The sequence below is a fragment of the Micromesistius poutassou genome (assembly GCF_964030765.1).
Source record: "Micromesistius poutassou genome assembly, chromosome: 21".
In the NCBI taxonomy this organism is placed as follows: domain Eukaryota; kingdom Metazoa; phylum Chordata; class Actinopteri; order Gadiformes; family Gadidae; genus Micromesistius; species Micromesistius poutassou.
Genome location: NC_140291.1, coordinates 1719662 through 1731805, shown reverse-complemented (window position 1 = coordinate 1731805; position 12144 = coordinate 1719662). Strand labels below are relative to the sequence as shown.

Below are 12144 nucleotides of genomic sequence, written 5' to 3'. Positions count from 1 at the left end.
TATGCAGTTTAAAATCCGCTTTATATTCGTAGCTGCTTCAAAAAGACGTATTAAAAAAGCGTTACTTTGCGTCAGTCTCAAGGTGGCTGTGTGCTTTGTTCTTGGACAAGATTAACAAAAGCACTTCTTTAAAACGCGGCCACAAAGGGCTTTACATAATAGGATAAGAAAGTACACAAAGTACAAAAAAGTGCTACATAATCAAAACAGAAAAGAGAAGTATTTTAAACAAAGTCGGCTCCCCTTAGGTCCTCAGGCAGGGAGTTCCCCAGCTGCAGGACTGAAATGCTAAACGCCCGGTTACCTTTGATAACGAGCCCAGGCGTACTAGTATGAGGACCCCGCCCTCCTCACCTTACTGAGGGGCACAGGCAGCGGCTGGGGCCGTGGGACGCTGGTCCATCTAAAATGTAGGGAGGAAAAATCACAAGTCAGAGTACACCTAGACTCTGCATAGCTATCCCCCCCACGCCCCTCTTACGCAGTTGTTGTACGTTGTACATCCTGGCACTTAATCTACTCACTTATTGTATGTTTGTACGTCCTTGCACTTAAAAAAATTGTACTTAGCATTGTGTAGCATCTTATCTTAGCTATCTTTGTTGTATGCAGGGAATGGGTTAACCTAGATTGTAAGTGCTTGGCACTTTCTATGAACATCCTTACTTTACAGACGGCGATATATTGTTTCTGTTCTTCTGACAAGTGTACTTAGCTGTGCAGGGCTTTAAATGACATTGATGATAGTTTAGCAGGTAGCCAGGACAGGAAGATGGATGGGATTGATGCGTTCTTGTCTCTTGGGATTTTGTTAAAAGTCTTGGCAGCCAAGTCTTGAACGGGGTTGGAAGCAGGAGACGTTATCCTGGCTCAGCCCCAAATACAGGGAAATTACAATAATGTCTTGTCGTGACGAAATGTATGTATGAAGTACGGACGGACTTTGTGAAGGTCAGCCTGAGAGAAGAACATTGAGAGTTGAACATTAATATGTGATTAGTATGAGTGTGGCTCCTGATGCAGTTTATTACTCTGCCGTCCTCAGACTGATTGCTTCCTGGAACAATATCCTGGTGCTGCCTGAGTTTCTGTTTCTACACTCCAGCATCAGTGATTTTGTTGCAGGGGGCGGTCGCTGGTCGTCGGGTTCGGGGTAGGTAGGTGTTGGTGCACATACAAGCACACACACAGGTACACAAACACTGACACACATTCATACGCACACACACACACACACACACACACACACACGCATGCACACAACACACACACTATGGTCCTCTTAATATTTGTCTACCTAATCTACATATACTTATTTACCGAGATGACCTGATCATGGCAGTATGACTGTTTCCAGAAGGGTGAAGTCTTTCACGCTGGTCAACCTCATCGAACGTGAACACAGTGGAGGTTATTTGTTGTTTGTTGTTTGTTGTTTGTGTCATAGCAGGCTATGCGTAGACACCCGAGGCGCTCACCGTACTCTGGCGTACGAGCGCAGCCGATGGCGGCGCACGACGAAACCTGCGATTGTTTGTGTGACTCTTGACTCGTGTCGTCCCCGTTGTCTCCCCTGTTCTCCACTGTCTCTCTCTCTCTCTCTCTCTGATCCTGTGATTGTTTGTGTGACTCTTGACTCTTATCGCCCTGTCTCTCTCTCCCCCTCTGTCGGGCTCCAGGGACCTGGCTCTGAGGAACTGCCTGCTGACCGCTGATGTCTCAGTGAAAATAGGAGATTACGGCCTCGCACACACCAAATACAGAGTAAAGCCTGACTCAACGCACACACTCGCACACGCACGCACACACACACACACACACGCACGCATGCACGCACGCATGCACGCACACACGCCACACACACCACACACACACACTTGCACACGCACGCACACACACACACACACACGCACGCATGCACGCACGCATGCACGCACACACGCCACACACACCACACACACACACACACACACACGCACACACACACACACACACACGCAGACATATACACGTGCACACACACACACACACGCAGACATACACACGCACACACACACACACACACACACGCGCGCTCACACGCACACACACACACACACACACACACGACAAAAGGAATTACACAATCATTGTGTATTTGCATCACAATAACTGTAAGTGTGTTTTCTGCTGTCTCTCCGCTTCCTCCTCCTCCCGCTGCAGGATGACTACCACGTGACGTCAGACCAGGTGCACGTGCCGCTGCGCTGGATCGCCCCGGAGCTGGTGGACGAGGTCCAGGGCGACCTGCTGATGGCCAATCAGACCCTGCCCAGCAACATCTGGTAGGACTCGCGTCCCGCTGACAAGTGAAACGTTTTTTTTGAAGGTTTTTGAAAAAGTTTTGGTTTCAACACAATGCAATGATTAGTGAACATGAGTTGTACTTTATTAAGTACCGCAAGGGAAACTCAGGATTTCAGGAATAGGCGGCAGTGGCTCAGGAGATAAATGAGATAGATGAGATAGATGGGATAGATTCGATCCCGGCTCGTCCTTGACTGTCAAGGTGTCCTTGAGCAAGGCACCTGACCCTAACTGCCCTAACCCTGCATGGTTGACACCGACATCGTGTGTATGAACGTGTGCATGAATGGGTGAATGTTAGGCAATAATTGTAAAGCGCTTTGGGTGACCACTGGTTACAGAAGCGCTACGTGAACGACCATGTCCATTTAATAAAAGGCAATCGTCAAATTTCTCAATGATAATTGAATTTCCACTACCGTTGGTCCACACCTGCCTTTTATAAGAAATGCCTGGGCTGAACCTACAGCTGACGTGGATGATGTCCTGCAGGTCTCTGGGGGTGACCATCTGGGAGCTGTTTGAGCTGGCCAACCAGCCCTACCGACACTACTCCGACAGACAGGTGCTCAGCTACACCATCAAGGAGCAGCAGCTGAAGCTGGCCAAGCCCCTGCTTAAGGTGCCGCTGGCCGACCGCTGGTGAGCCGTGCACGTGAACACACTGCTACACACACACACACACATACAGTACACGTGCGCACGGGAACGGGCACACACACACACACAAAGACACACACATAAAAAAGCAGAGGTATAGATATGTATGAACGTCACTTGAGGAAAGATCAAGCCCTTCATTTAGCCTTAGCCTTATTATATATATTTTATAGCTGCAGCCTGTTTCAGGGACTTCTTAAATGTCACTTTTTATACATTTGATTTGAGTACATTTGATCAGACGACGAGTACAAAAGAGCATCACCACTAGGGCTGCTCGATTTTGGAAAAAATTTGAATCACAATTTTTTTGGTCAAGATTGAAATCCCGATTCTTCAAATGATTTTTTTTTGAGTTTGAAAATAAAATGCATTTAACTTGTCTTGAACTTCAGAATCCAATTATTATTATTATTATTAATAATCGATTTTATTAATTTGGAGATCGTTTGACCCAAGAATCGAAATCGTGATCAAAATTCGATTAATTGCACAGCCCTTATCACCACCTCCGTACGGGTCCGTTTATTCCTTTGTCGTGTGTCGTCCTACGTGTGTGTTCCCCAGGTACGAAGTCATGCAGTTCTGCTGGCTCCAGCCCGACCAGAGACCCACGGCGGAGGAGGTGCACCTCCTGCTCAGCTACCTGTGCGCCAAGGGAGCCAGCGAGGTGGAGGAGGACTTTGAGCGGCGCTGGAACTCGATGCGTCCCAACACCGGAGGAGGAGGACGTCACGGCCACGACCGCGACCACGACCGCGGGCCCTCCTCCCTGCCGTCCGACCACCGCCACCGCCCCCCTCCGCCTTCGCCCTCCGTCTCGTCGTTCCCCCTGCTGGAGCACTTCTCGGGGATGGGCGAGGGCTACCACTCGGCGGAGAGCGGCGACGACGTGCTGACGGTGACGGAGACGAGCTGCGGCCTCAACTTTGAGTACAAGTGGGAGCAGGCGAGGGCGGAGCAGCACTACCAGCCCGCCGTCCGCTCAGCAGACGGCGGGCTGGGTCACCACCGCTGCCACGCTGACGAATTTTACCCGCCGGGCGGCATAGTGGGCGGGTGTCCCATGGAGGGGATAGGGGCCTCGCCTTCTTACTACCAGACCAAGCACCTCCACGGTGGCCCGGGGGTGGTGCCGGTCCTCAGCGCCCACAGCCCCTCGTTGGGCAACGAGTACTACATCCGCATCGAGGAGCCGGGGGAGTGTAACATCCAGCTGGACTACAACATGTGCTCCTACAGCCCCGACTACCAGGGCAGCAGTGGAAGCTTCCTCACCGGAAGCGCCGAGTCGTCCGGGGAGTGCATGTCGTGTCCCTCGCAGGCCAACAACAACATGGGCTCCTATTGGTCGGCGGACATCCACAAGGCCGACCTGTACGACTCGCAGGACTCGAGCCCGGCCGTCTCGCTGACCATGGAGCCTTTACTGGGCCAGGTGTCGGACTGCAGCCCGCTGACGCCGTGGGTCTCCGGGCACTACGTCTCGTACAAGGACCAAGACGGAGGCTACTACTACGAACCCTCACCCCCTCTGGGCGTGGATCACCGTTACCTGATAGGAGACGACGACGACCTCCCGTTGGAACCCCTGCAGGAGAGCTGGGGGTCCCGGAGTCTCCGCCAGGCCCTGGGGGAGCTGGAGCATCCCCTCCGAGTGCCGCCCTCGTTCAACGGCTCGCCTCAGCAGGCCTACGGCGAGCCCTACCTGGACTCCAGCCAGAGCTCCGTCATCGGCAGGAACGTCACGGGGGGTTACTACGACATGATGGGCTCCCTGCGGAAGACCATGCCCAGCCACACCGGCCACCACGCGAGACACGGCGGTCACTCCCTCAGCGTCGACGTGGAGACGGGCGGGGCGCTGTTCGTCGGACGCCGTCGGGACAGCGACACGGAGGACGACGTGGACGAGGAGGACGTCTTCCTGGAGCGGCACAGCTGCAACACGTGGCCCGCCAAACACGGCCACGGCGGCGGCGGCGTGGGCAGACACAGGCGGGCCAGCCACAGCTGCAGGCAGGACTCTTACGTGGACTTCCACTACACGATGCCCAGTACGGACATCGAGGACTCCTGGCCAGAGGAGAACAGTCTGGCCTTCCATTCGCTGCCCAAACCCATTGAGTACCTGGAGCCCCGCCTGGCCAAAGACAACAGCGCCTGCCTCGGTCTGAGCATGCTCCAGACGTTAGCGCCCTCAGAAGATGCCTACATCTACTTGTGCAAAGAAGGCGAGACCCAGTTGCCCGTGCCCGGCGAGTGCTGCCACTCCCACTTCATCGACCCCCTCACTGGCTTGCTAGTGAGAAACTATGACCCTGACGATTACGTCACAGGCAAGGCCATCGAGACTCCGAACAGCGAGGAGCTGGTCAACCTGTCGCCCGCTCCCGGCGGACCCGTCGTCACCAAGAACGCCTCCCTGAACTCTGACAAAATCACGCAGACAATGAGCGTCCAAGAGCCGTACATCGACCTCTCCGCGAGCGATGCCACGGAAAAGACGGACATCTCGGCGAACCACATCGAGTACGTGGCCGAGGTCTGCATCCCGTTGACGGCGCATGCCGGCCTGGACAAGCCGGAGACGGCGACGGCGCACGGCGCCCAGACGGAGACGGAGTCGGAGCCGAGCCTGACGGCCGACAGCGGGGTGGGCCGGTGCGGCTCCAGCGTCAGCCTCATCGACATCCTGGACTGCAGTGACGACGACGAGGACGACGGCAACGACACCGCCACCACCACCACCACCGACGACGCCACCGACGTCACCTCGGGCATCTTTGCGGACGAATCCAGCGAGCCGACGGCCTCGCCGGTCATCAAGTCCCTGCAGAAGCAGAGCGGAACCCCCGACTCCATGGACTCCATGGAGCTGCTGTCCGTGGGCGGGTGCTGTGAGGGCTTCGCCGCCCCCGCGGCCGCCAAACCGGCCAGCTCTCCGAGGGCGATGGACAGCGGCTACGACACGGAGAACAACGAGAGTCCGGAGTTTGTCCCCAAGGAGCCCCATGAGCCCCGGGAGCCGTGCGAGGGGAAGAAGCCCACCCTCTACCCAAGTCTGGACGAGGAGGAGGAGGAGGAGGAAATGGAGGAAGAAGAGGCGCTCGGAGCTGATGCCGTTCCGATGGAAACGAGCAAACAGTCAGTCTCTGAGGATGCGTGTGTAGAATCCTCAAACGCCGGGGATAACGCTCTCGTTCCACTGAGTAAAAAGATCCCTTACAGAGACTCTGCCTATTTCTCCGACTACGAGAGCGAGAGACTGTCCAGGGACGACGGGGATGAAGCTCTTGAGACGGGAAGAGAGGGGGAAACGATGTCAGACACTGAGTGCATGCTGGAGAGACATCTTGACAACGCGAGGGAGGAGGAATTAGAGGAGCTCGAGGCCCTCGAGATGAACATAGAACCCAACGGAGCAGCCACTCTGCTGTGCGTCGAGGAGGACGAGCATATGGACGGATCCTTTCAGTCCTCTGAGTCGGAGTTGGCCGAGTTGGAGGAGTGGCCGTCCCAAGACGAGAACTCCTCCCTGGGGGACTGGGCGGCAGAAGTGGTCGGAGCCATGGAGGAAGCTCTCGGGGCTCTGGGCGAGGAGGAGAGGGTCAGGGCGGAGCAGGAGAAAGCCGCACGCAGCAGCGACTTCCACGACCTCCGCGACTCGGAGGAGGCGGAAGAGGCAGAGCGGACACGGAGCGAACTCGCCGGGGGATCGAGTGACGACTCCTCCACCTCGGCCAAAGACACGGGGGTGGCGTCGGCGGAGTTCTGTAGCGCCCCCCGCCGGTTCACCTCGTCCTCCCCGCCGCCTCCCTCCGGTCCGCTCCCGTCGCTGCCCCCGACCGCGGGCCGGGTGGCCCCCGGCGACGCGGAGGACGCCGACAGGGAGGACGCCGACTCCGACGACGACAGCGAGGAGTCGGACGAGGAGCTGCGCTCGTACAGCGTGCGGGAGCAGAGCGGCGGCGAGGAGGAGAGCGAGGACGAGTGCTACCCGGTGCCCGTCGTCGTGAGCGACAACAGTGACGCCCACAACCTGAGGAGCCTCCTGAAGGCTCCTCAGGACGGCGTGGACGACGCTCTGGAGGAGCACAGGAAGAAAGTGGTGTCCTTCTTTGACGACGTCACCGTCTATCTCTTTGATCAGGTGAATTCAAATCCCACCGCCGGGTCCGTGCGTCGTGCTTCCCCCCCCCCCCCAAGTAGTGAGCAGCGCTGTGATCACTGCGTTCTTCTTACCTTTGTTGCCTTTGTTTCCCTCTCATCTCTGGTGGCGTTAGGAAAGTCCCACTAAGGAGCTGGTTGAGCACGGCTTTCTCTCGGGGGAGGACGGTCGGGGGACACCGATCAGACCCCAGGAGAGAGGGCCGGCCCTGTCGGATGACTCCTCCGACGGGAACGTCTCCGAAGAGAGTAAGTTAACGAAGATGTCGGTCTTGGCGGTTAGGCAAAGAAAAACCACGTGACTATAACTGTTAATGTAAGAAGATCTTGTTGAAGTAGATAATTGACCAGTTGAAGTAGAATGTGTGTTGTGCTGTGATGATGATGGTTGAGGATAGACGTGTCCGGTCCGTGTCATATTGTGGGTTGCTGCAGTTAGGCCTGGGCGATATGGCTGAAAGACATATCACGATATAACTTGATCGTATTGATCGATATCGATAACTATTGATCATTTTAATGACCTAAAAAGAATAGGAATTACCATGGTGGATTTAAACACTTCTGGTTAACACTTAATACGACCTTCCACTGTTCTTCATTGATCAATACTCCAATGTCGATACAACAATGAGAAACGCTCAAATATTGTGAATAAGTATGGAACCGTGTTTGTGTAACAAACCCAGCTGCTAGATTCAGTGGTCCAGTCTCTTATCGTTATATATATTGAACATGTTTTATATTGATATTGATCAAAAGTCTATCACGATATGATAATTTATTGTTTTATTGCCCAGGCCTAGCTGCAGTACTGCCTTTCATTTCCCGTTCCAAATGAATTTGAACCTCCGGGCTTGGGATAGGCATCAAACCTTCCGGGGGAGTCACTCAGAGTGTATTGTCTTTGAAGACTTTTATGTTTGCTTTAGCTTTCTGCTAAATCTTAAATCTACAATGCTTCTATTTTTTATTTCATTAGTAACTTTGCCTTTATTTTCTCACTTTCTAAAATGTTATTATTTTTTTTTAACTTTGCCTCTATTTTCTATCTATTTTACTTTTTACTTATCTATTATTTTCTTTTATTGTATGACAGTGTTTATATGTGAAGCACTTTGAGTCTGCCTTGTGTGTGAATGAAAAGTGCGTTATAAATAAAGTTGCCTTGCCTCCGCTAGGTACCGGCTACGAGTGGGAGGACGACTTCTCCCTGCTGCCTCTGCCCACGTCCAAGATGGTGTCAGACTCCCCCCCTCCGCCGCCGCCGCGCTCCTCCCACACGCCGCCGCCGCCGGAGCCCCAGCCCGCCGCCGCCAACAAATTCTCCCGCTTCACCGTCTCGCCGTCCAGCGTGTCGCGCTTCTCCATCACGCACGTGACGGACTCGGACGTGGACTCGGCGTGAGGTAAGGACCCTTCAGAAATCATCGGAAAAAAAGCTCAAGCCATTTCTCAATTCGCGTTCTCGTGCGTACGCGTGTGTACTTGCGTTCTCGGTAAACGTCATCAGTGGTGGCCCAAGCACTGTTCCAATTCCAAGTACGCGAGTACTGTTGTAAAACCCGGCAGTGTTCTTGATGCGTTCTCGATGAGGCCGTTCTACCGAGGACGCATCGGAGGTGACTCGTGTGGACTTGGGACCGTTAAATATCCCAGGATGCATCATCGAGTCCGCTGCTGTTCCAATTGCAGAGTGCGTACTCGCGTTCTCGGAAGTCTGTACTTGGAAGTCCGGACTTGCCAAGTACGCACTTCCAAGTCCGTGAGTATGTAGTCCGCGTACTTGGTATTGAGAAATGGCTTCAGATTGCGTTCTCTCCACAAACAGACTTCAGCTCTGGCTCGATTACTTTTGCCTGGAAGGAAATTGCACAAGGACAACAATAATAATAATAATGTCTGCTTCAAATGCAAGGATAAGGAAATAAATAGCGAAATTATTATCTAAATGACCTGGATTTTTATGAATGACGAAACATTGTTAACCTCATAGCATAATTGCCTAGGTCATATTTTAAGATGTTTTAATCGTGTATTTGCCCAAGTCAAATAAATGACTCATGGCAGATGGAGAGTGTTTATGGAATGTAAAAAGCACTCTGATTGGCGTAGAATTTAGCCAACGAGGCGCTGGGAACCAGCAGCGTTAGGAGAGTAGAGCAAGGTTAGACATCAACAAGTTGGCGAAAATATGACTTTGGAAATTATGCCATGAGGCGACATGCTGCTCACTGTGATTTCCTGTCGTCACTCGCCCTCCTGCAGGAAGGGACAGGGCAGCGCTGGGGACAAAAGCTCGCTCGTAAGTCACTTTGGACGAGAGTGTCAAAAGCACTCAGGGGACGTATGTGGAGCGTGCAGCAGCAGGGGGAAGGACCGACCCGCCAGCCCGGTGAAGACCAGACCAGTGGGCCTACTGGGAGGAGGTCTTCTTCTTCTGGGCTGGGCTCATGTTTCCCTCTCAGAGACGGAGCCTCTTCTCTTTCATAGACACTTTCTCCTCCTGACTGGGATGTGGAGTTCAGATCATCCTTTTTAAATTATTAAAAAAAGAAAAAGAAAAAGAGTATGGTAATATATATGTGGTTTCCAAAAAAATAGATACAAAATAAAAGACATAAATATAAATCTATAAATATATGTACGTGTGTAAAGAAGAATGAATGATTGGGCTGGGGATGCAGCACAATTCTGTTTATTTTTGGAAGATAAAGGCATAATCAAAGGAGAGATCTTTGAAAGCCATTGCGTGTGTCGTTTAGGTTTTAATTGCCAACAGTTAGTATTATTATTATTATTATTATGATGAATGTGGGGAGCCAGCCGGGGAATTCAGGTAAGGCGAGTAATACTCCAAATACCGAGATCACGCAGACAGTGACTGTGATTTTTCTAAGATCACTGATCAGCTCCGCTCGAGGACTGTTGGACCTCTTTAGTTTTTGTGTTGAGAAACTTTCTGTTATCTTTGTCAACGTGGATATTTCCTGAAAATCCTTGAGGTATCAGAAGTAATACGACGTGTGTACTCTGGAGCAATTTCAGGAAACAGGAATCAAAATGGACGCCCAAGTGTTTAACAAGCCAAGTCAGAACTTGTAGGAAAAGGTAAGGCAGGGGTTCAGCATGACTCTATTAAAAACACAAATAAACAAACCGCTCATCCTGCTTGGACGATGGATGTTTTAATCAAAGTTTCTTTTATTATAAAAGTAATATCAGGACCTGAAACTGTACTGTGTAAATGTGTCTCAAATGCTTTTTACCACATGATAGAGATTGACAGTCTCTCTCTCTTTCTCTCTCTCTTGCATACACAAACACACACACACACACACACACACACACACACACACACACACACACACACACACACTGTACTATGAACTATGGAGCAGTAAAGAGACTTGTGTCTTAAAAAGGGATTTGAAATGCCCCTCGTTCAATCGCTTCGGTTTCCAACAAAGTCCCAAACCCAGACCCTGGTGTCCATTAGCGGTCATAACTCGATGGGTCACCTGGCAACGTGGGGTTTTCCTGAGAACAATCATCCCATTTGAATACATGTTTCCTGTGCGATAAACAACACGTTTGATAGCAATGTTTGATAACATCAACGATTCAAGTCAGAAAGCGACACTAAGCTTTGTGGGTCTCTAGACCGCCTCATGTCGTTAGGATACGTTTTTTTTTTTAAGTAACTGGGCACCACTGCCCGGCCTTTTCCCCACCACCACGACCCGCTGTATATTAGCTACACTGACTTCCTCTCAAACCTTTTGTATTAACGAGCCAAGAGTACAGTTGGAACTTTTCTTTTCTTTTCTTTTCTCTCTCTCCATAATATCTTTGTCTCGTACGTTTAAGTGCTTAATCATACAAAAGCGATTACAGCTAAACAAACAGAAAGCACCTTTTAATAGAGCATAGTTTCACAGAATATCATTGACTGGGGGCGTGTGTGTATGAGTCCATTTCTCTGTCGATGCTGAACGTCAGAAACCCATAGAGCCCTGGGTGTTCTCGTCGGCGGTTCTCTCTTGTCCTCTACTGTGCGGTCACTAGCACCATCGACGTGCATACTCGTGTTCTGGGTCTCTTTTTTTAATGGACGGAAAAGGGGACTTTTGTTAAGTCGAAAAATAAACCTGGCTGCTGTTTCCCAGTAATCACGGAATCGCGGAACGAGAAGAGAAAATACGAAACCGGGGGATGTCTGGAAAGGGTTTGCGCTCGTCGGAACACCTTGTACCGTTTTTTTTTACGTGTTTGTTCCCGGAATGCTTCAATCTTCTGTATTCGTTTAGCGTAGAACCATCTGGAACACTGTTGGTGAACCTCATGTCCCATGACTACATCGGAATACGTTTCTTTCTTTCTTAAAATGTTGATGTATTGTAACTGTGGATGAGTAAAAAGAAAAAGAAAAAAATAGGCATTATAAAAGGAGATTTCTTGTCTGTCTGTGGTTGCCAAAGAGATGTGTTGTACTGTCCCCCGGGGGCCCCCGATGTCGAGTCCGTAGAGGAGGCGAGACGGGGGGCCTCTGGGGAGGGGATGTCTTGGCCTTGTTGATGAAATGCCCTCAGGACCAGAGTTGGAGACACCGTGGGTCAAAACGTGTTCCTCACAAACACTGGACACTCACTCACGCTCTGTACCTTTGATCAAAAGCTGAATAAAGTTTGGTTTATACATCGTAACTTTTATTTGTCCTCATCTGTGTGTTGGTTGGGGGGCTGGGGGGGCGGAGAGTGGAGAACAGTTAACCTTCTCAAGCTGTAGGGCTTGTACATCAGAATGCATCATGGGATTTCTTGTGATATGTCGCCATTTTGAGAGGGCTCTAGAGAGTAGAGTTCTAGAATCCTGAATCCACGTCAGGCATGAGAAACAATGTGACAACAATGTCTTCCCATTATGACATTTCAGGATGAATTCCTAAATAATTAACAAAAACACATT

General features: G+C 51.3%; 1 protein-coding gene across 1 annotated transcript in view; it reads left to right on the top strand.

Moving 5' to 3' along the window:
* Window positions 1-10549, top strand: part of aatkb (apoptosis-associated tyrosine kinase b) — a 14257-nt gene extending 3708 nt beyond the window's left edge. The window contains exons 5-11 of the mRNA XM_084485387.1: window positions 1680-1764; window positions 2203-2324; window positions 2839-2988; window positions 3574-7159; window positions 7293-7425; window positions 8358-8585; window positions 9445-10549. Of these exons, the coding sequence (XP_084341513.1) occupies window positions 1680-1764; window positions 2203-2324; window positions 2839-2988; window positions 3574-7159; window positions 7293-7425; window positions 8358-8584 (4303 nt within the window). The 3' untranslated portion in view covers window position 8585; window positions 9445-10549. The remainder of the gene's footprint in view (window positions 1-1679; window positions 1765-2202; window positions 2325-2838; window positions 2989-3573; window positions 7160-7292; window positions 7426-8357; window positions 8586-9444) is intronic.
* Window positions 10550-12144: the final 1595 nt, after the last annotated feature.